At 55.6% G+C, this 27,660-nt stretch overlaps 3 protein-coding genes across 4 annotated transcripts; all 3 read right to left on the reverse strand.

Moving 5' to 3' along the window:
• Positions 1-2,414: 2,414 nt before the first annotated feature.
• SUN2 (Sad1 and UNC84 domain containing 2) lies at positions 2,415-11,518 on the reverse strand. Its single transcript, XM_063154546.1, has 18 exons — positions 11,445-11,518; positions 10,949-11,105; positions 10,203-10,375; positions 9,921-10,055; positions 9,635-9,730; positions 9,352-9,445; positions 9,105-9,175; positions 8,721-8,848; positions 8,157-8,378; positions 7,999-8,076; positions 7,869-7,912; positions 6,647-6,812; positions 6,335-6,562; positions 4,887-4,971; positions 4,684-4,799; positions 4,371-4,538; positions 3,859-3,951; positions 2,415-3,742 (listed from the first exon to the last, which is right to left on the reverse strand). Exons 2-18 carry the CDS (start codon positions 11,074-11,076, stop codon positions 3,629-3,631), a joined length of 2,139 nt encoding a protein of 712 aa, XP_063010616.1. The 5' UTR covers positions 11,077-11,105; positions 11,445-11,518; the 3' UTR covers positions 2,415-3,628.
• A 2,025-nt stretch (positions 11,519-13,543) lies between these two features.
• Positions 13,544-19,279, reverse strand: LOC134417381 (extracellular serine/threonine protein kinase FAM20C-like). The gene is made up of 10 exons (XM_063154555.1): positions 18,244-19,279; positions 16,608-16,783; positions 16,443-16,521; positions 15,869-15,961; positions 15,589-15,704; positions 15,113-15,293; positions 14,889-14,998; positions 14,133-14,214; positions 13,963-14,022; positions 13,544-13,881 (listed from the first exon to the last, which is right to left on the reverse strand). Exons 1-10 carry the CDS (start codon positions 18,720-18,722, stop codon positions 13,647-13,649), a joined length of 1,611 nt encoding a protein of 536 aa, XP_063010625.1. The 5' UTR covers positions 18,723-19,279; the 3' UTR covers positions 13,544-13,646.
• Positions 19,280-23,278: 3,999 nt separating this feature from the next.
• DNAL4 (dynein axonemal light chain 4) lies at positions 23,279-27,418 on the reverse strand. 2 transcript variants are annotated; one of them, XM_063154557.1, is made up of 4 exons: positions 27,361-27,418; positions 26,114-26,325; positions 25,322-25,405; positions 23,279-24,445 (listed from the first exon to the last, which is right to left on the reverse strand). In XM_063154557.1, exons 2-4 carry the CDS (start codon positions 26,183-26,185, stop codon positions 24,281-24,283), a joined length of 321 nt encoding a protein of 106 aa, XP_063010627.1. In that variant the 5' UTR covers positions 26,186-26,325; positions 27,361-27,418; the 3' UTR covers positions 23,279-24,280. The 2 variants fall into 2 exon arrangements, with proteins under 2 accessions (XP_063010627.1, XP_063010626.1); XM_063154556.1 differs by lacking the exon at positions 27,361-27,418 and adding an exon at positions 27,195-27,312.
• Between the last annotated feature and the right edge of the window lie 242 nt (positions 27,419-27,660).

The following is a 27,660-nucleotide window of genomic DNA, read 5'->3' on the forward strand; positions in this document are numbered from 1 at the left end:
TCTGCTCATGCTAAGGCAGAGGATGGGAAGGCTTTGGGAGGTGACTGCAGAATGAGGACAGCCATGATATGACAGACTTAAGTCTAGTAGGTTTTTAGTCCCAAGGAATTGGAGCTTTTAAGAGAAAGTCTTGTTCTCAGCATTGTTTCAAGCAGTTTTTGCATCCTCAAGCCTGCTCAATGACAAGGTGATGACTTTGTTGATGGCCCTAGAGTTAGTACATCAGGCTGGAAAATAAGGATTTGCCATAAAACTATGTAGAAGAAGAGCTCCAGGAATAGCTTTTGTCTGTCTACTAGCTGTGCATCATTCCCAACAGCAGATTCAGTTACAAAACATCCAAACCACTATGGGCAGTTTTGATATAATTTATGTCTTGGTCTTTTTTTTTTTTTTCTTGCATAGGCATAAATTACAATCTGTTGATTAAAAAATAAAAGGAACAAAACAGTGCAGCATTTGCAACAGGCTACAGCATCAAACACAATCTCCTGTCTGTAACCATCTGTTTCTGCAGGGCTAATTCATAACACGTGTGTAGGGCAAACTGAGAAGGAGGGAGAATAGAGGAGGGAAATGGAGTAAATAAGAGAACTCTGCTCCCACAGCTGTTCTGCATTTCTCCTGCCTCACCAGGCTCATCTTCAGCATCAGCTCTAGGATTAAATGCCCCTGGGCAGAGAAGCACATGCTGAAGCAGCAGTTTTGTGTGCCCTCTTCTTTGGCAGCTCTGGGCAGTGCTGCAGAAATGCTGCAAGCTACAGTCTCGAGAGCCAGTGGCTTCTGGCACTTGGCACAGGAGCTCAGGCTGCAGCCCAGCACTGATGCAGAATCTGGGAGCTGAAAACCCACATGGAGCCTCAGCATATGTTCCTGGGGATCCTCACACAGATGGCATGGTGAGGCCTCTAAAACCAGCTAGAAAAGAGCATGAAGCCCCAGGAGGAGCCTCTCACTGGTGGCTCCAGGGAGTTTTACTTTGAACAGCAAAGATTTTCACGTCCAAAGGACAGGGCAAGCTTGCATTGTAAAGCCAAATGCTCCCTAACCCAGACACAGCAGTTACCACCCACATGGAAGGAGCAGAGATCCCACTACAACTCCATTTTCAGGGGAAGAGGTCACCTTTCCTGCCTCTCATTAGCATGCCTGATTTACCACAAAATCATTTTTTTCTTGGGCAAAGACCTTGTCTGTTCTTGCAGTCCAAGCCAGAGACCAGGGATCCAGAAGGAACATAGGAAAAGGGGTTTTCCCAGGCTCATGGTTATAGCTTTGCTCCAGGAGCCAGAGAAAGGTGAGAAAAGGGAGAGCTTCACCTCTGCTTTCTCTTTATGATTCAAATTTATTTGAATCATACAGGAGCTGGTCTGCCAAGCCCAGAACAGGTCTAGGCATTCATAAAAGCACAGCTTCATGTGCTCAGTGCACTCATGGACAGGACTCCAAGGCAAGCGGGCAGCTGTAGACAAGTTTAAAATAACTTTGGCTGTGGCTGCCAAGAATTAAGACTAAGCTCAATATAGGAGAGAATTTATAGTCCCTGGCTCTGGCTGCAGGTCAGCTTTCTCCCTGCAGCAGGGCCTCCCAGCTCTGCAAGAGGCTCCACAGGGTAATTTTAACCTGCTGGAGACAGGACTGTGCCCTCTGAGCTTGGAGCAAAGAGAGCCCTGCAGAAGGGATGTGCTGCCACCACCCTCACCCTCCCAGGCTGGCACGGGGCTCAGCAGCTCTGCCTGATGCCCATCAGGGCATGCTGAAAGGAGACACTTCTTCAGCCCCTCCTCTATGCCTACAGTGCTTCAAGCAGAGACCACCAGAGGGGGAATCAATACATGGTGCTCTCACAGTGTCAGGGGAAGGATGGTACCAGCAGTGGGCAGGGCTGAAACACTGACCATGAGCCCTTAAGCTTTTCTTTCAGTGAAACACAACACAAACCTGGAGGCTGTTAACACCACCCAAGAACATAAGCCAAGCTGTGTGATGCAGGCCAGGAGGTGGAGGGGCCAGATGGCCTAGCACCCCTCAGCCTGGGGAGGGTTCCTGTGCATCCTTCCTGCAAAGCCCTGCTGTGCCTCCACCCATCCCAACACTACAGGCAAGATCTACATGCCCACTGCAGAGAGAACTCCCCCTCCTGCTCCAGCCCAGTCCTCCCACAGCCAGGGCCCAGAGAACAGTGCAATGCCAGTAAGGAGAGGTAGGAGGAAAAGGGAGCCCTTCCAGGAGAAAGGAGGTCAGCCTGCACAGCCATCTGCCATGGAGGCCCCGAGAGCTGAGGGAGCCCTGCAGGGGGAGGTGGCTCTGCATGCTGGCAATGGCCCTGTCTCCCCCCCAGCAGCCCTGCAGAGCCCTGGGGCAGCAGCTCCACTGCTGCCTACAGTCAAGTATACACAGATGCAGCCACGGGCAAGAGGCCACAGCCACACATTGCAGTCTCAGAGCACATCCAGAGCAAGGAGGGCAGGAATGCCTCCAGCACCCCACCAGCAGCAGTGCACACAGGACCCCAGCTTCCAAGTCTAGCTACCAAGCCACCAACAACGTGAGGCCCATATTTTAAACAGCTCTGCTCATCTTATTCTAGCTTATCCTACTGTGTATGCTATTCTACTAAACAAAGCTCTAGCCCTCTCGACATCTAAGCCACTCATCCAAGTGGCACCATGTAACATTCTCTGGTTAAGTACAAATTGCATGGAAAAAGTATTTTTCCCTTTGTTACTACAAACACCGCCCCCCCCCCCCCCCACAAAAAAAACAACCCCAACACCTCAACTGGAAAATAGCTCCCCTCCCCACCCCTCTTAAAAAAAAAAAAATCAGAACAAACCCCAAAGGAAAAGCAGGCAACAGGAATTTTCAGTAGCATCACCAAGCTTAACACTGGGGAGGCAGCCAGCCAGGGAGGCCAACAGCTTCAGCAAGACCCAACTCAGCTACTGTCAGCAGGAGGGCTTGAGTGGATGGATGGCAGCACCAAGGTGGGCTCTGCCACCAATGTGTGCCACGCTCCTTTCCTCCCGCTGCCCCAAACCATTAGTTTTATGTTAATACTTCATTAATACTGTCTTATTTCCTCTCTGTCAGCCCAGCATTGGAGGGCTGGAGATCTTTACCCAAACCAACACCAAGGCAAGAGAAGTGACCCTGTGTGGAGGGGACTTGGTGGCCATAACCAGTGGCTCCCACCTACTGTGGCGGCACCGAGTCAGGCACCGTGGTCCCACACTCCCATCTCCTGCACCCAAGCCCGCATGAAGCACATCACAAAATGACACACCCCTTTCCCAAGCCCTGGCCATGCTAGAAAGGAGCGGGACAACAGGGAAGAGGGGCAGCGCAAACCCGATACAAAGTTAGCTTAAAAAGTTAAAATGTCCCATATGCACTGAAAACAAGCCAGGCTGCGCTAGGACCCACGTGGGATGCTCTTGCCTCACCACCCCGGTCCTTGGAAGAGTGAAAGCCTCACCCCTTCAACACCAGCTCTTCTCCTCCCGCCAGGGGAGAGCTTCCAGGGGCGGCTGCTGGCACGTGCCAGGGTTTCTAGGTGCGAAGCAGTGAAGCAGCCACGTCCCCTCCTGCTGCCAGCCCGGCAGCGCGCTCATCCCGCCGGGCCGGGTCAGTGCGCCGGCTCCCCGTGCACGCGGAAGCGGTAGATGCACGTGTACTCGGGGTGGCCCCAGTTGCTCAGCACCCGCAGCTCCACCAGCTGGTACGTGCCCATGGAGTCACCCTTGGGGAGGAGGGAAAAGAAAAACCCGAGACCTTGAGGGCTCTCTGCGGCTCAGAGACCCCAGAGGCCCCCATTTTCTTCTCAGGGGTCAGGTGGTCCAGGGGCAAAGCATTTACCTCCAAGTAAAATGTTTGGATGGGGTCGCCATCATGGTTGTAGGTGAACTGTCCAAGGAGAAGGCCCTCCTCCTCTCTTTCTTCCTTTAAGCCCTGTGGAAGGGCAGGGAGGCAGAAAGGGAGAACCAGGGGTCATCAGAGAGGGAGACCAGAGGTGATGCACACATCCAGGGCAGAAGAGGGAGAGGGAGACACAAGCGTGCTCGGCCCCCACTCCTGCTCTTCCAGGTCAAAATACACAAATGGGAACAGGGACCAGTGGGGAAGGATGAAGGGGGGGAAGACCAAAAGTTACACCTACTCAAGCCCCTTTGTCCCTGTGTCCCCCCCAAACTCTTTCTGAAACTCAGTGCTGCCCCTCTCCCCACCAGTATTGCTTCTTCCTCTTCTTCAGGGTAGGACCAGCCCCGCCAGAGCACCCCACAGCCAAGTATGGGGTTTGTTAGCCATCCCTTCCAGCACCCTCCCCCTGTGCTCCCCTGCCCCCCTCAGGTGTGGGTGAGGGCACTCACATAGACAGCAAAGTCCTTGGGGGCACTGGGGATGGTTCCCTGTGGCGAGAGGGCTTTCGGGATGTGCTCCAGCGTCACAGCCGTGGGGCGGATGACGCCGGAGAGGCGGATGACAGCAAAGCCCTCGGAGCCACGAAACGCCCAGCAGTTCCCAGGGTTCACGTCTGGCTACGAGCATGGAAGGGAGACGCCAGCAACATTAGCACCATCAGAGTCATTCTTCTCCCACCAGCCTGGCTGCTGGCTTGGGGCAACAGCCAGAGCCCAATAAAAGCCCCAGGAGCAGCAGCCCAGCCCCCCAGTCAGCGCCCACCTGCAGGATGGCACGGGGGGACTGCGAGTGGTACCACAGGGGGATGCCAAACAAGCTCAGCAGCGCCGTCCGCATCTCGTAGGTCTCCGAGCAGCGAGTGTTGATGACACTGGCTCCTGGAATGAGGGGATGGCAGCAGGTGAGCTGCAGGACAGCCCTTCTGGTCACCTCCCCAGGACAGCTGGCTCGTCCTGACCACCTACCTGCTGACTCGAGGGCATAGTCAACCATCCCCACACGATCCTCGCTGTAGCGCTTCAGGGCTTGGCCCACGATGAGATGCACTTGCTGCAGTGGGAGCAGAGAGCACAGGAGGGTGACAAACTGGGGCAGGCATCCTGCCCCCCACCTGCCTGCCCCTGCAGGGACAGAGGGTGTGAGAACCTTCCCGCAAAACAGCCACGGGACAGAACAGCCAGGGGATGAATCACCGTGGCAAAAATAAGGGAACGTGCATTTGGCTGGGAAGCCTCGCTAGAGGTTGCTAAAAATACCCCAGGGGAGAGGAGCTGTGCAGTGAAGGGGCAGCACCCAGGCACACTGCACTCGCCTGTCCCCAGGAGGGGCTGGCCCAGAGGGAGGAGATGTAGCACCAGCCTCAACCTGACAGACCACCCAGAATCATCTGCTTGTCCCTCCTGCCCTGTCCCACAGCACTGATGGGAGCTCTCCCTGTCCAGAAAAGGAGGAGATGGCTGGAGCATCCATCTGGAGCCAAAGCCAGCCTAAGGAGCTAGGAGCCTGCAGCACCACTTTGGGTCTAAACTTTATGGAGTGCATAAAGCTCACACAGACTATGGGGACTGCTAATCCCAGCTTGATCCCTCCCCTCCACTACCTCCACAGGGAATTTCCAGCAACTGTTTCCAAAGCAAGCAGGCTCATTTTTTCCCCTTGGTGTCATTCTGCTGAAATGCTTTGCAGCAAACAACTCCACAGCACTGCTGAAGAATGGGGATAAGCAAGATGCTCCACCCATGGAAGCCTTGATGGCACCTCTCCCACGTTGTGGGTGAAGGATGCATGAGCAGAAGCTTGGATTTTAAGACAGAAAGTGTAAATGCTGAGAATTGGTCAGAGGAGAAAGTCAGATAAACTTTCCCAGACATTCCTCTGGGAAGTTTTGAGAAAGTTCAGAGAAAGAATTAAAACAATCCTGCAGCTGGTGTTCTGAACTTGTTAATTGCAAGATGTTTACAAGAAGGGTGCTGTTTCTAATTACCCAAGGGTGTGAGGGATATTAACTAAGGACCAGTCAGGTCCACCTTTATCATAACTCTCTATAAAAAGAATTTGTGGTTTCTAATAAACTTGGCTTTTGCCTTCTGAGAAGACACAGGAGTCGTGTCCCTTTATTCACCCATCCTCAACAGAACAGCAACAAGTAAGAGCCTTGCAGGGCTGCAGGTATCAGCACCTGTGACCCCTTCCAGAGCACAAAGCAAGCAAACTGAGAAGGGAGTGGCAGAGAAGGAGTTTCAAGGGTGCTCTTGCATCCTGTGAGCCCAGGATCAATATCCCAGCTGTGGGGGCTGTCCCAGTGCGTCTGCCATCTGCCAGGCACACGTGCCAGCCCCCTGCACACACAAAGGGGGCACAGACCCCAACCCCGTGGTCACCTCATGTCCCTGGGGGTCAGGCCAGTACTCACCTCCTCTGTCACTCCTGCAGCCCCTCCTTGCCGCAGGGCCACTCCAATGCCAGCCTGAGCATCCCGTGCTGACAGTCTCCGGTCCTCCAGGACTTTTGCAAGGATCTTTTGCTCCAGAGCCCGGAGCTCTGCTTGCAAGTCTTCCCGCTGGAGGATGAAGGCAGCAGCACCATCCTGCTGGGACTGTGACAGGAACCTACTGATCCACACTGGGAACTGTGCTTCCACCTGGAACGGTGCAGAGAGAGCTCAGCCGGGACCAGGGAGCCCTGCCTGCCTTTCTGCCAAACAGGCTGGGGACGGGGGACTCACATCTGCCCCCACGGTCTTCAGCTGCTCCAGTATCCCCTTCACGTGCTTCCCCATCACCTCCTGGTCTGACTTGAGGCTTGCCAGCTCCCTCCTCAGCACTGCCACCTCCTGCTCCAGCTTGCCCACCTCCTGCTGGAAGGTCCCTCGCAGGCTCTCCTGCACCGAGCTGTGCCAAGAGAAAGGTAATAAAACCTTGTGCCAATAACCCCAGCTCCCCTCTGCAAACTGGGGGAAGAGGTTCATCCCACATCACCTATGCTCAGCCCCATCTCCAGACCCAGTTTTAATCCCAGTGGCAGTGACCTCTTTTATTGCATCCCATGGGAAAGCATCCTCAGCTCACCCACCCCTCAGCTGAAGGACCACATTCACAGTGATGCAGAGTGGCAGTGACAAGGTCATTGCTGCCATTGCTCTTGGGGCCCTGCTGCCAGCCACAGAATGGCAGGATGGGTCAGGCTGGAACAGAGCACACAGGTCATTTGGTCCAACCTCCCTGCTCTAGCAGTGTCATCCCAGAGCGCATGGCACAGGACTACATCCAGACTGCATCTGGACTATGTCCAGTGAGGGAGACTCCACAACCTCTCTGTGTAATCTGCTCCAGTGTGTGGTCACTGCACAGTAAAGAAGTTCTTCCTCATATTCAGGTGGAACTTCCTGTGCATCAGTTTCTGCCCATTGACTCTTGTCCTATTGCTTGGCACACTGAGAAGAGCCTGGCTCCAACCTCTTGTCACTCTCCCTTCAGTCACTGACATTGATGAGGTCCCTTCTCAGTTGTCTCTTCTCAAGGCTGAACAGGCCCAGCTCCTTCAGCCTTTCCTCCTAAGAGAGATTCCCCAGTCCCTTCATCATGCCCGTGGCTCTCTGCTGGACCCACTCCAGGAGCTCCATGGCTCCCTTGTACTACTCATGAGCCCAGAACTGGACACAGCACAGCAGAGGTGGCCTCACTAGGGCTGGGTAGAGGGACAAGATCACCTCCCTCAACCTACTGACAATGCCCTTCCTAATGCACCCTAGGATACCACTGGCCATTTTGGCCAGAAGGGCACAGTGCTGGCTCCCACAGACAGCCACCTATGTATCCTCCTTTCCTTTCCCCCCCAGACTACGCCTCTTGATCTCTTCTTTGTCCCCAGCCAGGCCTGCAAATCCCTCCTGAGCCTGGCTGAGGGGAATTCACCCAGCTACCTGCCTGCCCCACAGACAGTGTTACCTCTGCCACTCCGAGTTCAGCTCCAGCAAGCGCGCCTCCATCTCCTGCCAGGAAAAGGGAAGGGGTGAGACCTGTGACACCACTGCTGAGGGTGTCCTGTCCAGGTACCACCACACCCTCCTCCGCTTACCCGGGAAGCTTGTGCCATCTTGCCCAGGCGCCCGTCCAAATCCCTCTGCACCTGGGCCCGGAGCACATCCAGCTCACCCTGAAGGATGGGGAACAGGGTGAAACATCAGAGCCAGGTCCTGCCCGCGCCCATCTCCCTGCAGTGCCCGTGTCACTCACCTGGAGCTGGTTGGCCATGTCGGAGCGGAGGTGTTCCTTCAGCCCCGCGTCCCGGCGGCTCACCAGCCCCTCCAGCAGCGCAAGGATGTCCCCCGGGGGGGGCTCTCCCCCTGCTGTCACTGCTGCCGCCCCACGACGCAGCTCCCACTGCGACAGCTCGGCCTCCAGTGCCTCAAAGCGCTTCTCCAGGGCCTGGAAGCGAGCCAGGAGTCGGTGTCCCCCCTGCAGTGACAGAAACAGGGTGTGATGCAGCCCCTCAGGGAAGTGCCTGCTCCACAGGACCCCCGGGAAAGGGGACCCTGACCACCCATTCCCCAAGGTCAGTGGCATCTTATTAATCTGTTGCTTCCCAGGAGCAGGCAGATGGTCCCCCCTGCTCCATCCCAGGGACACCCCAAGAGTGAGATGGCCACAAGCTGGGGGAGCCACTGTGGAGCCATCATCTGCCCCATTTTCCACCATTCCTCACACCCTGGAAGCAATTGTTGAGCCATGGATCACACCGTCCCAGCTCTCCCTGCAAGGCACTCATCCCACCTGGGCCACCACCGTGCCTTTGCTTACCTGGTCCAGCGTGGTCAGGTCCCCTGCCCCAGGAAGGTCAGAGGAGGAGGAAAGCTTTCCAGCTCCCCACCACGGGAAGGAAGGCAGGCTGAGTGTCGACAGCCCATACGGGTAGAAGTACCAAGCTCCTGAGCACAGAAGGATGAGATGGTCAAAACCACAGGCTGGCAACGGGCCACAGTAGTGGACAGGGTGGACATGCAGAGGCTCAGCCATCAGCATCTCCAGGGACTACCAGGAGACACTGGCACGGGGATGCAGATGGAGCAGGTTACCAGAAGCCATGAGCACTGAGCTCCAGGCCAGCCCATCCCCCGGCCATGGCAGTGGGAGGCTCTGCACTGCCCCAGATCTCAGGGCAGCACATCAGGGGAGGTGGCTCACCGTAGGCGGCAGCAGCAAGGAGCAGGAGGAGCAGCAGCAGCAGCAGGGACCTCTTCAGACGTGGGTAGCGCCTGGAGCATGGAGAAAAGAGAGGTGCCTTAGGACTGCAGCCACCTTCCATCACCTTTGGATGGGGGCCAGGGGGAAAGCAAAGACACCCACCACCCCCAAGGTGTCTCCCCTTTCCAGAGTCCTGCAGGTTTTCCCCACACTTCCCCCATGCTAGTGTCCCCCCCAGCACACTCACCTGGAGAAGGGGACGCTGTCCAGGTGGGAAGCTGTGCCCGTGAAGCGGCGCCAGGCCCCTTCCAGCCCCGAGAAGAGCCACCCCATCAACCGAACTGCCAGGAGAGAAAACAAGCCTCAGGAGGAGTCCTGACAGATGTCCCCTCCATGCCCACGGGTGGCACCACAAGGGGATAAAACCCCTCCACCGGAACAGGGGATGGCACACACAGCAGCTGGAGAGTAGAGATGCTGACTGGCAGGAGCACTGCTGCTAGAAGTGCCCCTGCCAGCCCTCCACTCACCTGGGGAGGTGAACACCTGCCAGAGGAAGGAGCCCACCCGGGAGGCTGCAGTTCTCAGACCTGACCCGGAGCTACTCTGGCCTGAGTAATAGTGACCTGGAAAGGAAGCAGCAAGTCACCAATGCAGACAGCATCTCAGTGCATTGCCCACAGCAAAGGCTTTGCACTGGGGGTGGCATCTAGAGGGGACTGGCAGCACACTGGCTGTAGCCAGGCCCTGGGCTGGTCCCCCTGGGGATGCCTCCCCTGCATTCCTGCCATTACAGACAGACTAGTGCATCCCTACCAGCGTAGTCGTCCTCCGAGGAGTACCCAGATGAAGACGTGTAGGTGTCGTACGTCTTGCTCTCCAGCACCCCATTGATCTTACTGGACTCGGTGTCCCCTGTGCCTCTTCTCCTCCTGGTGGAGAGCTCTCCACCTGCCCCAAAACACAGAGTTCCACTGAGAAATCGCCCACCATCACTTCCACAAGGGGCAACCCAGCCAGCCAGCCTGGGCAGTTGCCCCAACACTCTCCAGTGTCCAGGGAGGTCCCGAGCTGCCCTAGGAGAGCGGGAGGGCTCACCCCAGTACGTGCTGCTGTCCAGGTCATCATCCAGCATGGAGCTGCCCAGGGCAGCAAGGCCCCGGCTGCCCCCCAGGTAGGACTCGCTCATCATGGACTCGCTATAGTAGGAGGTTTGGGTGCTGGGGGCGGGAGAGAGGCGTTTGGTGCTACTCGATTTCCTCCTGATCGTCCTGCGGGAGGAGAGAACAGGCTCATCACATGTGTGCTTACAATGGGGGGGGGAGGGGGGGGGTCACAGTGCACTCATGGGGGGAAATGGGGAATTCACCCCAATCCCTCAACCAGCATCGCTTCCCTCCACACCGGATGGCGGCAGCTTTCGGAGGCTGCAACCTCTGCTTTACAGAGGCCTCCCGCCCGTCCCGGGCATCGCTTCCGCTCGCACCGCTGCGGTTTTCCGGCCGGCACTCGCAGCGCACCTCCCTCCTCCCTCCTCCTCCCTGTCGCCATCCAGCTGCGGCTGGGGCTGGCACCCGGCCACCCACGGCGGGCTCCCGTGCCGGGCCCGGGAACACAGAGGAGCCTGCGCCGGGAGCGCGGGGCTCTGGCCGGAGCAGGGGCACGGCCAGTGCCACAGTGCCGAGGCGGCCATGCCGGAGCGCGCCGGGCTCACCGTCACGCTCCTTTTGCGAGCCATCCCCACAGCCCACGCAGGAAGGTGCCCGGTCCCTGGTGTGGGATGGAATGCCCCGCCCGTGTCAGATTTGGGCAGGGGGAAGCCCCCACTCGTGCCCCCCACTAACCTGCCGGTGGTCTCCTTGAAGGGGAGCTGTGTCCCACCCAGCAGAGATGTGCTGCTGCCGCTGGTCGTGGCATCTTCGTCCCCGGGGTAATAGCGGCTGGTGACAAGGCGCTGGCTGCGGCGGGACATGGCGGCGGCAGGAGGGGAGCTCGCCTCACCTGGGGGTGGGGAGAGGGCGGGCGGGAGAGGCAAGTGTCAGTGCCAGGGTCCCTGGAGGGACGCACCCAGCGGGATCCCACTGGCGGGGACCCCGCCCCTGAGGCAGGGGACCCGGCCCACGCCGAACGCCGTCCCGAGCGGGCGGCCGTGGGGTGTCCCGGGATGGAGCCGCCCCCGTACAGGCCGAAAAACCCCCTCGCCTCCTTTCCCGCGCGTGGAGCGGCTGCCCCCGGCCCCTCGGCGCCCCCGGCCCCTCACATTATCTCCCGAGGCCCGCTACGGAGCCGGCCCGCCCGCAAGCCCCCGCCTCTGCCCCGGCGTCCCCCTCACAAACGCACCGGCCAGTGCCGCGCAGCGGGGAACGATCCGCTCCGTCCTTCCCGGCCGCTCTCGCCGCCGCCGCCGCCGCTCCCTTTTGTTTTGCGGGGGAAGGCGGCACCCGCCTCCCGCCCTCCCCCCGGACACCCCCGCCGCCGCCCCGCCCCGCCCGCCGCCGAGAGGGGAGCAGCCACCGCTCCCCCGGCCTCTGGGGACCTCTTCTTTATCATCATTGCTATTGCTATTTATTATTATCACCGCCACAGGCATATTCTTTTAATTTCATTTATTTTCATCATTTTTATGGGGGGCGATGATGAGGGCCCATCCGCACTCTGCTGCCCACGGGGACCTGGTCCCCAGACACCTCAGCCCTGGGGCTCCTCCGCCGTGCCCAGCATGGGCAGCAGCCAGCCCACGCTGCCAGCCAAGGGCGTGGGTGATGCCAGCCCAAAATGGGAGCTCCCGGGTGCAGGGCTGCACCCCAGCCCCGTTTGGGCTTTTCTGGGGTGGCTGCTTTGCTGGTCCCGGTGGAGTGAGAAATCCCCGCACCCCACGCACCACCCGTCCCGGCGACACGGCCGAACCTATCCCCGGGGCGTGGGCAGCCCCGCTCGACACCCGTGTGCCCCGGCCGCCCCGACTGGGCGGGCGTGCTCTGCTGCTCCCCGGGCCGCAGACACCCCGCTGCCGCCGCTCTGCCCCACGGGCGGGTGGGCAGCCTCGTCGGCGGCGGGCGAGCCAAACCGGGCTGCTCCCATGGGACCTTGAACGGACCTTGTGCAAACTCAGCCGGCTGGAAAAAACAGCCACCCCCCCAGACACCTCGCGTTTCAAATCTGACGGCGCCTCGGAAAAAGATTTGCCTGGGGGAGCTCTGAGAGTCGGGGCAACTGGCCACCTGTGTGTGGACGCGGATGTTCAGACTATTTCTGTGGGCAGGAATGGTCCCCCTGGGCTTGGATTTGGAGCATAAAGGTATTTATAGAAAGAGTTAAAAAACTACGAAGCTGGCAGAAGGGAAGTAACCTATTGCAAAACAGCCCTGAAACCTTTTCCTCCGTGTGCTGGGCTTTGGGGCACCAGCCAGGGCAGTGGCAGGAGGACGTGCTGTTAGCACTGGGGGGGCACACCGCAACAAACCCCGATTCAGAGTCCCCAGCCCCGTTGTGTAACGCAGACAGATCCTCTTTGTCTCCCTTTTCTTTTTTTTCCCCTGCCTTTTGAGCCCATTTTTTGTTCCTGCCAAAATCTCTGCCTAGCTTTTCCAGCTCCATCTCCCACTGTGCCAGCTGCCCTTTTTCACCCCCTCCAGTGGCTTCCCATCTCTTTGCAAGTGTCTGGCTGGGACAGAGGACACCTCTCCTCCCCAGTGGCACCTTTATCTCTGGCCATGCAGATGGCAATCCCGTGTCCCAACCTGGGTACGCTGGCAGTGGCTGTCACAATGGCACCTGCTGCAGCTGATGTAACCCGGCGTGGATTAACCAACCCCCCGGGAGGCTCAGGGGATAAGCTGGGTGCTGAGCCACCAGGCACTAAGTAGGGTGCACAGCCCCAGGTCAACCCATCCCCTCCTCAGGAGCCACTTTTTTGGGTATGAAAGGTTCCTGGGGGATTTGGGAAGACGTTCTCAGGGGAGTGGGGTTTGTCCTTGCCACATCCCTGGTCTTGTGGAGGAGGTGGTGATGTCAGAGCCATGGGAGTTTTTGAGTGGGTGTGGGAAGACTGGGGCAAAGATAAGTGGTGTGTAGCTGGGAGCTTCTGCCTCATTTTCCCCACAGCAGCAGCGGGGAGTGTCAGCTCCCTTTTTGGGGGTTACCAGGGCATCACTGTGCTGGGGGTGGGGCAGAAGGGGTGGGGCCAGCTGTTCCAGTTTGGCAGTTCTTGCTGGGGAAATGCAGGAAAAATCCCTACCCTTTCCTAAAAGGCTTTGTAGGGCTGAAGTGACACGTCCAGGCATGCAAGGACAGGCCAGGGCTGGGAAAGCAGCCTCGATGAGGAAGATCACAGCTCGTGTCTTCTCCACTAGGCCAACCTTTTTATTTAAATTCCCTCCCTGTCCCACCTACCCTTACAACCTGCTTTCCTGGTTCATCACGCCACCAGCTCCAGCGCCACCAAAAGCTGAGGCTGCACAGAATCAGAGCTGCACATCGATCCCCACATCACCCTGGGCAGCACACCACAACAGCCCGATCCAGCACGGTACCCAGCCCCCGTCACACCCACGACCCCACATCATCCACCAGCACCTTTTCCTGGTGGGCTGCCCTGGCCAGGCAGTGTCGCACGGCCAGCAGCACCTTCCCCAGGCGCCGGTCCAGCGCCTGCAGGTGGGGCTCAGCCAGGACAGGGGCCAGCGGGTCCGCAGCCAGCGCCTCCCGCAGCACGTCACTCAGCCGGTAGGGCTCGGTGGCCAGCAGCTGCAGCCGCAGGTAAGTTGACTTCTTGATGCTGCCGGAGATGAGGAGGGAGAGCTCTCAACAGGAGGAGCCTCTCCCCAGCAGCAGGTCCGGGCTGGGGGCAGCCCCTTACCTGCAGCATTGCTGGAGGGGGGCCAGGATGGACGGTTCATCGCGGGAGTGTGTGCCAAAGCTGGGCGGGGGGAGAAGCCCATAAGGATGTGTCAGGGTGGCATTTTGGCAAGACTGGAGGTCTCCCCCACCCCTTTGCTGTGATTGCTCCCCCCTACTCCCCAGCTTTACCCGCGACCGTTGTCCAGGTGGAGCAGAAAAGTGTCATTCCCAAATTTCTCAAAGGTCTCATAGTGGTGCCGGTCCATGTTGCCTGTGGCAGGCCAACAAATTTGGCATCAGGTTGTGTGCTGGAAGATGGGAGCAAAGACACGCAGCACTCCTCTGGTGTGAGAGTGAAACCCAGAGCCCGGGGAAAAGGGTTGGAGGCACCTCTAACTTGTCCATCTGTGGCCATGGCCATGCAGGGGAGCTGAGCATAGACTCCACAGCCTCCCCTTCTCATCCCAGCAGCCCCACAGAGGGACAACAGTGGCAAATGGAGCAGAAGTAATGGCAAAGGCATGGCTGGGTGGTCAGGAATGAGGAGATGGGAAACTCTCCCAGTCAGATGCTGGTGAGGGGACAGCACAGGGAGGAAGAAATGGCCCAGGGACAGGAGAGGCGGCAAGAGCCTTGGGCAGCATCACCTCCACATGCAGCTCTCCAGGGGCTGCAAGTGAGAGCATGCTGGAAGGTGCTTCTCATGTCCAGGGTATTCAGCTGGAATCTCCCTGGAATCTCTTGACCTTCAATTTCTGCCTGGGAAATGCCCTAGTGGCACAGCCCTGTGCTCTCATTGTGAGTGACACTGCAGCTCACTGCAGCCTGAACAACAGTTTGGCCAAAAAATCTTGCAGGGCACAGTACCACGAGACACAGAGCCATTTGGGCCTCTAGGTCCTGAGGGACCTCCAGAGCCCTCAGCAGAGGCACAGAGGGGCTCACCCATGAGGAAATCGAGGATTGCCATGTCGATGAGGTCAAGGAGGCGATGGCCCCTGTCATAGGGCGGCGTCTCTCGCACCTGAGCGCAGTAGTTGGGGTTCAGCTCCCACCTGGTGGCAGAGGCCAGGGAGGGCAATGGGGCCATGAGAGTGGCTGTGGAGAAGCCCCCTCCCACCCATGGCTCTGCTGGCCCACGTCCCCACACCCCCCATGCCCCGTCTCACTCAGCCTTCTTGCTCTTGTGGTAGGAGCGGCGCCAGGGGCTGCGCCAGGAGCGGCGCTTGGCCAGGGTCTTGTCGGGGAGCAGGGCAGCCATGGAGCCCTCCAGCCAGTCCGGTTTGCCGCAGAGGGCGTGCTCCGTGGAGCAGTAGTAGGAGCACTCCCCGTAGAAGCAGACGTTTCCCGCTGGCCAGGGGACAAAACAAGTTTGACAAAGAGGAGGAAGGCACCCCCGGGCAGAGCGGTGCAGCAAACAGCCAGGGAAGGATGCTCTGTGCACTCTGGCCATGTGCCACGAGCAAAGCAATGGCAAGGGAGGCTGTGAGGAGCAAAGACCTGTGGCAGGGCACCCGTGGGATCTGGAACAGTCCCCAGCGGGATAGTTTGTTTGAGTGCAGGGGGAGCCAGGGCAGCAGCAGCCAGCACCAGGTGAGCTCCAACCAGGTGGCCACAGGAGAGGACAGAGAGCATGAAAGCTCACCTGGGGAGATGAAGAAAGTCTTGGCCAGTTTCTTGTCTGTGGTGATATCCCGAATTTCCTTTGTTATGTTGACCAAACGGCCAGAAACTGGGGGGATTCGCCGGAAATCCAGAATCCTGAAACACAGAACTTGGAACTATTTCTTACTGACCTCAGCTGGTTCAATAACAGCAAGTTACTAAAACTGACAGGAGACACAGGTGTCCCTCACACCCGAGGATCGAGAGGTGGGATGAAGGAGGAGTTTCTCTGGAGGCTTGAATGCAAAGCTTATGCTCACCTGTCCAGGTGGAAGGCTGCAATCTCTGCATTGTGCCGCTCAAAGTCTGAGAAGTAGAAGAAATCAATGGGGGTCTCCTGGTCCCGGGTCTGTCTGGAAAGAGAGGGGACAGTGGGGGCAATCATCATGGGTGGGGTCACTCCAAGCATGGGATTAGTTCCAAACCACCTTGTGTTCCTTTGTGACACTGGAGACACAGCCAAACCCAGTCTCCTCCAGTCACTTCCTGATGGGTGGGTGGCTCCAAGCCCCCTGTCCAGGCTCCCAACTCAAGGGGTGGGGAAGCCCTCAAGGACTGGAGGCTCCTGGATGTTCCTCATGGACCACCTTCTTCTTTCCACCACTGGAGGTCACTACCCCATCACAAGCTGCATCCAGTTTGCAGCATGCTCTGACAAGGAAGGCAAAGGAAACGGGACCATTCTGCTCGCCTCAGTTTTGGGACGGAGGTGCTGATGCGAGGCAGCACATGAAGCATTTCTCCATTTCTACCTCCATGGTCCCTTCTGACCACTTCTCGCTACCTAACAGGACCGTGTGGGCGAGGTATAGGCTTGTCCCAGGCTCTACTCACTTCATGGGCTTGAAGAGGGCCTGCCCATAGTTTGGGAACGTCATGATGAGCTTGAGCTGGGTCCCGCCGGACTTCTGGACTGGAAGGAGGCACACGGGGGTGAGGGAGCGGGCAGCAGGCAGGGGGCAGGGGCGGGCAGGGGTGGGGCAGGTGCAGAGGCGGTACCCGAGCTGACGATCCTCTGCGTGGCCAGATCCCGGAGCAGCGCGGGCAGCAGGGGGTCCCGGCGGGGGTACAGCTCATAGCGGTTGATGCCGATGTGGAATTTGAGCCACGTGGGGTAGGTGTCGTAGGCTGTCTTCCCTGTCGGGAGGAGCGCCTCGGCTTTACTGCTGCTGACCCTGCAGCCCGACAGCCACCACCAGCCCAACAACAATGACAGCTTTTAGTTGGGACAGGATGGCTCCCGTGTCCCCGGGCCCTTCCTAGGAGCCACTGCATGGAGGGTGAGGTGGGGAGAAAGGCCAGAGCAAGCCCTGGATTGGTTCCAGGTTTCATGGTGGCAGAACCCCCTGCCCCATACGGCCTTCATGGGGCACTTGGCATCTGGTAGATCCCACCCAAAGTTGGTGGCCAGCAAGAACCACCAGCATGGCTGGATTTGATACAGTGTCTTCCCTCCATCCCCCATGGAAAATCCCTGGGTTGATCTTGTTTCCCTCATCCATGCATTTATTTCCCTAGTGGAACAGATAATCTCATTGTTTTTCCCTAAGGAATTGGCTCCCAGGAGTACAGTCTGCTACATTCCTTCATGTGCTTCCTGGGGACACATGTGTGTACACTGAACAGGGGTGGAGAAGCATGGGCTTCCCAGCCATCCCCAGCACTGACCTGAACTCCCATCCTCAACAGCCCATTCCCCTTGGGTGGGTTTCCCCAGGGGAATAAGTTTGGGTTAGTACTATCCCTGCCTCTGTGCATCCTGGAAATTTGCAGTTTGCTGGCATTCAAGGGAGCCCCGGGGGTGTCTGTCCCACCTCTGTGCTAGCACACACTGGCACTCAATGGGACAGTTAGCCCAAGGTATCTATAACCCAAATCCATGTCTCTCTCTAGGGAAACACAGACTGTGCACTGATTTCATCAAACCAGACCCAAGGCGGTCCTCGGAGATAAGGCAAATGCCCATTTCTGGAAACCAGCTCTTAAGCCAGCTTTTATTCTCTCCCAGTTCTAGTAGGCACCACTTTTGGAAGGTGTGCTTTCTGTAAGGTGCTGCTATGTGTTACTATGCTAAAGCTTTTAATATCTTCCCTTCTAATTAGAGGTTAGTAGTCCAAAGATAAAAATAGACAGCTGTCAGCAGTGAGCTCACCATACGGCCGAGCCTAACAAGGTCAGGTAATATCCTGCAAAATGCAGGACAGGAATGGTCTCACGGTTAGAGATAATCTAAATTGCAAGTTTTGCATCTCCAACATCCCAAGAGAGGGGATAAAACTTGTTACAAATCTGGAGTGGGGCCTTCCTCGTATACAGAGCGAGATACTAAGGGCTAGTCTGCATTGGGGAAGGGAAGGAGCTGAGAGATCACCTAATAGCTATCCGTAATGCAATGAATAATTCAAGAGTCTCCTTCAGCTTTGCTGTGTGCTACAAGCTTATGGGTAGCAGCCCAAAAATTCAGGGCTAGGAGAGGATTTGAGATATGAGAAGAGCATGCTCAGTAAGGGGGGCCCCTCTAGGGTAGGAAGTTGATCTACAGAAGGGAACTACTTTGGTAGTTTGGTCCTTGCTGCTTGTTCCCTGAAACCCACATATCCCCCAAATGCAAGCTAGGGCTGAGTTTGCTCCTCACCATTCATCACTCCCGCTGCTGTGCAGGCTGAACTTCTCCATGGGGTTGACGACAAACAGCTTGTCCTTCTCTGTCACCTCTGGGACTGGGACGTTGTAAAGAGGATGCTCGAAGAGTGCTGCCAGCTTTGATCCCTTGGACCACCCTGCATTCGCCTCTCCACGCTGCTGTTGGACCCCTGGCTCTCCAGCCCTTGCATGCAGCCCCGCTCTCTCTGGCTGGGAACTTTTCTCCAAGGAGCCGTTGCTTCCACTGAAATCCTGAAGGATCCGCAGGCTCAGCTTTTTGAGGCCAGCCGGCATGGGGCTGCCTGACAGGACACCCACAGCTTTTGATGCTTTAGTATTGCAGCCACAGGACCTGTGGGTTGTGGGGAGAGCAAAATCCACCACCAGGTGCACAAGAAGGGCCATGAACAGAAGAAAGAGAAAGCTGATTTTAAGTTTCCTCTGGAGAAACATTTGCAGCCGCCACCGCATCCTTCCTCACACAAAACACTCAGCAAGGATGGACACAAACACAAGGTTAAAAATGTTGGTGTGGCTGCAGCCTCTGTGCAAAAATAGGAGAGATGTTTCCTGGATTCAGAGCATCCCAGCAAAAGATCAACTGGTGCACGGGCAGAGTGGCAGGAAAGGTCTGTCACCACGGCACCTCACAGTGTGACACCACCAGGATGGGACAGGAGGTAGTGGCAGGGTTTATCAGTGCTGATAAGGGTCGAGCTGGCACTGCCAAGGTTAGAGTGAACGGGGCAAGTTCCAAATCAATAGCTGCAATGATGGCTCAGGGACAGCAATGGCTGCAGATGACTCCCCACTGTCCTGTCTTTCTGTGCTGTCACCTGCACAGGGCTGCAGAACACTTCTTTGAATACAGGGCATTAAAATGGTACTGCCCCTCTGCAGCACACACCCTGCCAAGCACTATGTAGTCCCATTCCCCATGTTCATCACAGCTGCACTCTCAGCATCCAGAATTTTTTTCCCATTGCTTGGCCATATCAATTTTATCACCCTCCCTCATCCTTTGAAAATCAGTTGTACTCAAGCCCCCTTTCAAAACTCACTCAAACTGGATAAAATGGAGGGGATGTGAGTATCAACATTGCTGCAAGGGGAAATGCTGGGCTGGCAGTGTAAGGAAGGGCTACCTTACACTGGTGAGTTTCAGGGGCAAGGATGTTCCCAGGGCCTCTAAAGCAGGTAGGGCAGGCAGACGAGCAGGAGTGAGGATACTGCTTTGGGCGTTGGCACAGAGGGGCAGTGGCACCCACCAAGCGTTGGGGAGGACTGGCAGCTTGTGGAAGGGAAGAGCATTTCTTTTTACGAGAAATTCACTTTTGCAGAGACACCCAGGGATACAGAGCTGGGATGCACGTAGAAAAATGGTTTATAACTTTGATAAGGGACAGACAAGCGCAGGACCACCTGCAATAAGTCTGGGGGCTGTGCTACAGTCTGGCACAATGTTTATTTTCTCTTTGCTCTTGCAAAGGATGCAGAAGGCATGTGAAATCCCGTACATCATGTAATTCTTCCTTGTCGCGAGATGCACCAGCAGCCAGCTTGGAAATGCTCAGTCCCAGCTAGGGAGGGTAGGACGATCAGGGGGCTATTGTGGAGACCCCCTGCTCTGCTGCGCTGCCCTCTCCGCACGGTGCTGTGCCGGTCCGCTCCCAGGCGGCGCGCTGGGAACGCGCTGTCCCCGGTGTTCCCGGCTCGCGTGTCCCACGGCGCGACAGTTGCCTGGAAACCGCCTCCGGCTGACACCATCGCCGCCCCAGATTCAGCCAGCCCCGCGTTCCCCAGCCTTCTGCTGGCAACATGGCCGGGGAGAGCCGGGGCAAGCGAGGAGGAGGAGAGCCTTCCAGCCCGGCTGGCGAGCTCGAAGCCCCGCAGAAGGAGCTGGTGGAGGGGAGCAGATGGCTTCCCTGCGTGGAGGAACACAGCGTCCTGCTCCGGGAAGTTTGCTGAATTCAGTCCGCACACACGTTTCAGACGGAAGGCCCCTAGGAGGGGCTGTAGCTGGAACATGGGATCATTAGGTCATAGCTCAGAAAAACAGCAACCAACCAGCCAAAACACCAACTCCCTGTACTAACTGATCGCATCAAAGGAGCTGGGCTCGGCTCCCGGAGCAGGGCCACAGGTTTCATTAATCCAGAACCAGCCCTGAAGAGAAGGAGACCTCCTCATTCCAGTGCCCCAAACCAGCTCCAAACTGGGCTGGAGGGGACAGAAACGTCCTTCTCATGTCCTGGAGTCAGATGAGCATAGGGATCCTATGGGCTGAAGCCACCCTACTGACTGTTAGTCCCATTCCCAGATAATGAAACTTGCAATCGTGCCTCCTCATCCTGATTTAGCATCCCATTGCAAAGCAAAGGCAGGGGGGTTAGGTGAGGCATTTGCCACCCTTAGACTTGAATGCTGGCATTAAATATTAACCAAAAGATTTTTCAGCGAGTCAGACGTGAGCCTGCAGCAACGGAGAAGAGCTGGAGACCTTCAAAGTCTGCCCTGATCACCTGACTTGTTGCCATGACATCATCATAGAGACAGGGCTGAATTTGCACCTCTTTCTTCTCATCACCCCCCTCCAGCTCTTCCTCCATCTTCCCAGCAGGTTCAAGTCACCCTTGGGGCAGAGGAGGAGCCCAACATCCGAGGACATTTTCACTGCTGGCTCCAAATCGGGACTCATCGGCAGCTGATAATGATGTTCCCATCTCCCCTCAGCAGGGAGGGATGAAGTCATGAGGCACAGCCTCTGAGCCGCTAGCACAGCTTTAGGGGACGGGTGGATAGAAAGAGTCATTTTGGCTGCCACCCATCCATCACCCTGCGTTTTCCATCTCATTTTCTACATCTGACTCAGCCTGATGCTTTGACAGGAAATGGCAGCAATATGCAGGGGGGCAAGAAATGAGAGGGAAACAATAGCAAGCAAACTGTTGCCAGCTTTCCCAGATTTCCACTGAAAATCCATAAGGAAAAAATCCTCCAGCAACTGAGAGCAGTTTTATAGTAAAAAGTAGAGAGGCTTTAGAGGCTCCAAAGCCTCATAGAATCGTAGGGTTGGAAGGGACCTTTGGAGGTCACCCAGTCCAAAGTCCTTGCAATGACCAGGGGCACCTTGAACTAGATTGTATTGCTCAGAGCCTCATCCAACCTATCCCTGAATGCTTCCAGGGGTTGGGCACCCATCACCTCTCTAGGCAACCTGTTCCAGTGTTTCATCACCCCCATTCTAAAAGACTTCTTCCCTTCCCTATATCCAATCTAGAACAAACCTCTTTTAGTTTACAACCTCTAACCCTTGTCCTATCACAACAGGCCCTGCCAAAAAGTCCCTCTCCAGCTTTCCTGTTGACATCCTTTAGGTCCTGGTATAAGGGCTCTCCAGAGCCTTCTCCAGGCTGAACAACTCCAACCCTCTCAGCCTGTCTTCATCACAAAGGTTCTTCAGTCCCCTGATCATCTTCGTGGCCTCCTTTGGACTGGATCCAGCAGGTTCATCAGCCACAGAGGGGTCTCTTGTGGGAAAACACAGGACAAGGTTCCATCTCTGATCCATAGAACTTACTCCTGTGAAAATTACAGGTATGCCCAAAGATGTTCCAGCTCCACAACAAAAGGAGGGTGAAAGTCTTTTTTCTAACACACAGGGGCCAGCAAAGCATGGCTCAACGTGGAACAGGCAGGACAATGGATCTGATTGAACACTTGCCTCAGGGCTGGAGCTCTGACACACAGCCACATTTTGGGAGGCTGAGGCTTATGCTTTCAGGTACAATGCCAATGACAAGAATGCAAATCAGCTAACAAGGGTTTGCCTCAAGGTGACTTCCTGTAGGAAAGCTGTTACCTTTATGAATAAAAATAGCCTGCCACTCTCCTGTGAGCCACCTTGCACTTACCTGGTGAGAATAGCAGTGTGGGAGCTGACTTGCTGCACATTCACACCTAGCTCACCTCAATTTCTTTGCACACTCAGGCTTTGAGAAGGCTGGGGAGCACTCACCCTTCCCTTGTTGCCAATGCAGGTCACGGAGACATCAGCTTTGATCAGCTGGAGGCCAAGAAGATAAACAGGCAGCAAGTCCAAGAGACTGTATGCTGATGTCAGCAGCTCCCTGTGGTCATCTGCAGGTCACCACGACCCTGCAGAGATGCCCATGACCAGTGTGCCTGTGCATATGCACAGAGCAGTTAATTATTCATTAGCATGAAAGGCGCACAATTAAAGTGACCGTGGTATGGCTGAAGGGATCATCCCACTCCAGCATGGGGCATTTCAAAGACTTTACCTATTGATCTGGATTTAGAAGAGACAGAAAGTTGCAGAAGAGGAAATAATCTTTTCCACCTGCCAGCTGTTGAAAGTGTTGTCAATAGCACTATCTTCACATAAAAGCAGCCAGCTGGAGAGACAGAGCAACTGCACAGTGAGAGAGCTCAGAGGATTTGGGCTGTTTCACACAGCACAGCAATCCTGATCATGGGGCAGGAATCTTGGTACCAACCTATCCTGGCCCAGCACAAGCACAGATGGTCCAAATTTGAAATAATTCTTAGTTGTCTTCATATTACTCCAGTTCCTGGCTCCCTGACACAATGAAATTGAGAAAGGACATCTCTAGCATAACACTTGAGGTTCAGAAAAAAGAACAAAAGGAATTTTAAGACCAGGTTGATCGACCACAGCATTAATGCAGAAAGATTCTTCAGACTTAACTATGGACTAGAGATGTCAGCTGGCAACATTTTGAGGGGAAATCTGAAAATTAAGGAAGCTACAAAGACAGCTGCCTGTCAAACAGGACAGAGGGACGTGGCCAGCAGCACCACGGGCCTGGCAATGCTCCTCACCATGGCGGCTTGCACTGCTAAAAGGAACTGAACAGGGAGGATGAGAGTCACGCAGGAAACCAGCAGGATGGAACTCTGTCACTGGCCTCTGCCTGTGCTACACCATGGCTTACTCATTTCCACGTTTCTTGAACTACTTTGCCTACAGAAATGCACGCAAAGACATTTTACTAAACTTTTATTGTAAAAACACAGTTCCCCAGGTTTTATAAATATGCCATACATGTAACATAGTTACGCTCATTCGATCCTCCAACACCGACAGCTTCCAAAAATGAAACAGGCTAAAAGAATGCAAGTCCAGAAAGACATGAGGCTTCTGATGACCAAGTTATATTTCACATGGAGCCTCCTTTCTCTGTCAGCCTCCAAACAAGATGCTGAAAGTACACAGCACTTGCAACGCCCCCAGGAACTGACAGGGAGGCATCTGAGCCTTAAAAAGAGCTCTCACCCACTCCCCAGGCATCGTCAGCCGCCTGTGTTTTCATGATGTCTCAGTTGCTGTGGGTGAGAAAGGAGGGGGCAGTTTGCATAGCAACCTCCTACACCCCGGCAGCTCAGCTGTTGTACCCTCCCAAAACAGCAGGGAAGGGCAAGCTGGGACTGCTTCCCTGTGGCTCACACCTCCACAGACAGCCTGAAGGGAGGCCCTGGGTGCTGTCAGGTCTGAGCAGACATCTCAGAAGAAAGGAAGAATGTACAGGCAGCATCCAGAGAGGGGAAAGACAGGTGCTGGTCAGAGCCATACTGCATGGTAGTTGAGAAAGCAGAGAGGAAAACTATGTGGAATAAAGGGGAGTTTAAAAAAACACAAGGCTAGATGGCACCTCCTTGCTTTTGCCTTCCCCTGCTAGTGCTGCTGTGCAGTGTGTTATGAGATTACCTATTCCTCACTTCCCTCCTGCTCCAGCTCAAACACCAAGGAAAGAGCCAGACAGATGAGAAATCCCACTAGCAAGGACAGGACAGTTTAGCAAGATTATACACACACACACACGCACCAACTTTATGTATCCCACAGAACTGTTACGTCAGTATGAAAAAAAGAAGTCTTGACATTTAAGTATTAAAAATAAAGCCCCACCTCCAGATCATACAAAACTTGTCAAAAGCAGGAAGAAATCTCTTGTATTGAAGCAAGTCTAGGACCTGGCCAGGGGTCAGGAGCACTTCCAGACGCACACGGCCAGGCTGCCACCAAAGAACATGTACAGCAGGTTCTTCACCTCGTGAGTGATCTCAAAGCCAAAACCTTCCCCAATCACCACATGCCAGGAGGACCCAAATTTCTTGTCCATGGTCTCTTTGATCATCTTGGCAGCACTCTGGAGAATGTTAAGGAAGACAGCATAGGGTGAGACAAAGCAACCAGAGAGGTTTTATGCAAACATCCCCCTAATCTTCTCCTCCCTTTAAGACTACTCATGCCATGGGCAACAGCTATAGCAGCTGCACTGCAAGACTTGGGAGCTCCCCAGAGGTAAACCCAGGGGTAGAACTGGTCTCAGCAGCCTCCAGCCCAGCAGCCAGACCTGCATCACTTCTGTAGTTCACACAGTCTGAAGCAAGAGCTCTGCTGGAGTTATACTGGTTGCGGTGACCATGAGAGCAGATTCAGGTCACTGAGCAGCAGCTATTTTTACAAGAGTCCATTTTTTTTTTTCTCCAGCTAATTACCAAAACACTAAAAGTAGGCTGGCTTTTAAAAGGCTTGCTTCTCCCAGATCACACCCTGCTTGATCCTAAAAAAGGCGAGGGGAAAATTTTTCAGTGACAGGCGGTGCCCTGCCCATGAAGCAAGGTATGTATTCCCTTGCCTGTTGGTCCTAAAGCCAAGAGGGAATACTTAACAGACTTCCATGTACTCATCCCCAAAACAAGAGACTCCAAGCAGTTCTGAACCAAGCCCCCAGGACACAGGGCATTTTATGAACAGAGTGGAAGCATGTCCCAGGAAGGCAGGATAAGCAAGGAGGCAAGGTCTGGGAGCCAGCACCACTACCAATCTCTGCAAAGTGCTATTCTAGATCTTGCAGAGCAAGGGAACTGAATCTGAGATCTAGCCAAGCTCTTTGCCTCCTTCTACCCCAGCTCAGTGCCGAGAGTAACAGGATGCCAGGACCTGACTCTGCTCTGCCCTACACCCCCATCCCTGCTCCTGCAGCACCAGCAGGGTGGCCCTTCTGGGAGGTGGCTGGTACCTCGTTGTTGGTGGCATGCTTCTCACACGCCGTGACACACAGCTCCATGGTCTCCACGCGCATCTCCTCCGGCATGTCCGAGTGCTGCCAGGGGCAATCAGACAGACAGACAGACAGACAGCTGAGCACAACAATCAGAGCTGCACACACCACAGCAGTAACTGCTCTAACTTCTGCACTGACTCTATCAGGGGCTTAGATGGAGTAAACCTGAAAAGGTTTATTGCACTAAGTGAACCATTCCTCCAGGCAGTGAGGAATTCTTCTTGACCTACATGAAAATTAGCACTGTGTAAGCACAGCTTAAAGAAGGAAATCAAGACATTTGCCAGTTTTTCTGCTATAAGATAAAGGGGAAGCACACTAACACTGTTTCCACCACAGTCCTTAATTATTGCTATATGAGTAACAAAGAAATCTAAATTACACAGCCTTTTCTGCTGCTGCTATCTGGCTGGCTAGCAAGATCTTTTGCTCCAGCTTCTCCAGGACAAAAAGCAAGCTGCATCCAAAACACAAAAGAGGGCTCTAAAGGCAGTGTGCTCTCAATCTGTTTGATGGATCACTTTGCCCCAGGCTTCCTCTGGCTGTCATGGGGAACACTGGAGCTATTAGATTTGCCCAGGAGAGATCAAGGACAGGGAGAAAGCAGCAGTGACAACCAGGATCTCTCCACAGCACCAGCACTACATGTTCTCACAGTAGCTACGCAGCAGGAGAAGGACAGTTAGAATGAAGACAGATTTTCACATCTCTGGCACTGGTAAATGTGCAATCCATCCCCCTCCATACCCTAATCAGAGGAAAAGTGTGAAGCCTTTTATAATCAGCCTCGTCCTTTTTTTCCTCCTCAACTTCTTCCATGGTCCTTCCACAGAGACTCCAGGAAGGGGCAGAGGGGCTACCTGGAGTTCAGCAAAGTGCTGTGGTACGGCCAGCTGAGAGGAACAGGGCTCTGTGTTCCTCTCTTCAGCAGGAGGAGTCGCTTCTTGGCCTAGAGGACACTGCTTCGACAAAAACAAACATGGGCAAGAAACAGATGGCTTTCAATTAAAACACAAGGCAAATGAAACTGTTACGAGAACATCATGCAATCTCACTCACTTGCCATTTCCTCAACAGCACCTTCACACCCCCCTGAGAGTCTCAGCTCACAGACCATTAATGCAAACAAATTATTAAACTGTATCTTTTTCCATAAGTGAGGAGCACAGCACTTCCCAGAAGCACCAGTGGAGCTTGAGGGAAGAGATGAGCCAAGGTACAGCTTTCAGGAGAGGACAAGAGAACAACTTATCAGCCGCTACCACTCTTGATTAATTCCAAAAGGGTTTCCCAGGACACTATTATCTACAGTAGTTTCAAACTGCAAACGACAAGAGGAGTACGAGTATTTTAGGCACAGAATCTGCACACTCGTCTGGACGGAAATGTTTAACAGGAACATCTCGGTCTCGTTTGTGCACTTGCTCCTCAGATCGCGGAGCATGTGTCAGCTGGGTAGGGCCATATGGGAAAACTCTGGACGTGCCTCAGAGCCTCATTACCAGCCTGCCTCCCCCCGGGCAACGCAGAGGCAGAGCACTGACCGACAGACTCAGAGCCTTTCACCGCCGTCCCCCCTCTGGCTCTTTCCCCCACAACAAAGCATCTTCCTCTCCTACCCAGGGGAGCCAGGGTGAGCTGATATTAAAGGAAAAGGAAACCAGCACGGTGCCAGGCGACACACCAATCACGTATGCCACATATACAGAGCTGTTGGCTAAAGCACGGAGTCAGACCAACACCGTGGCACCCAAACCCCGACCTCCGCCGGACAGACCCCCCCGCCCGCTCGCCCGGCGCCACTCCCGGGAGCCCCTTCAATACCCACCCCCAGCCCGGGGCGTGCCCGCGGCCACAGTCCGAGGGTGCGAGGCAGCGGAACGCGGCCCTAGCTGGACCGCAGGCCCGAAGCGGCCCCGCCGCCCTCGTGCCGGCGTAGGCGGAGCTGGGCCAGCGGCCCCGAGCGGGCCCGCGGAGCTGCGGCGCGGCCTCACCTGCGCGGCCGCCGCGGCCCAGCGCCGTTGCTAAGGAAGGGCCGCGCTTGTCATAGCAACCGGCGCGGGAAGTCCCGCCCCCTCGGCCTCCATTGGACGGGCTGTGCCGTTCAGCGCGTCTGATTGGCTGTTCCCCTGGCGGCCGCCGCGCGGGGCCTTGGGGCGCTGGCGGCAGTGGGGTGGCCGCGGAGCGCCTGTGCTGTGCCGCGCCCCCGGGCCCCCGCTGGCGTGTGGCAGTTTCGTGGTTTTCTGGCTTAAAACCCCTGAGGGACCTAGTTCTAGGTATTTTTTCTTTTAAAA

The sequence above is a fragment of the Melospiza melodia genome, chromosome 4 (assembly GCF_035770615.1).
Source record: "Melospiza melodia melodia isolate bMelMel2 chromosome 4, bMelMel2.pri, whole genome shotgun sequence".
In the NCBI taxonomy this organism is placed as follows: domain Eukaryota; kingdom Metazoa; phylum Chordata; class Aves; order Passeriformes; family Passerellidae; genus Melospiza; species Melospiza melodia.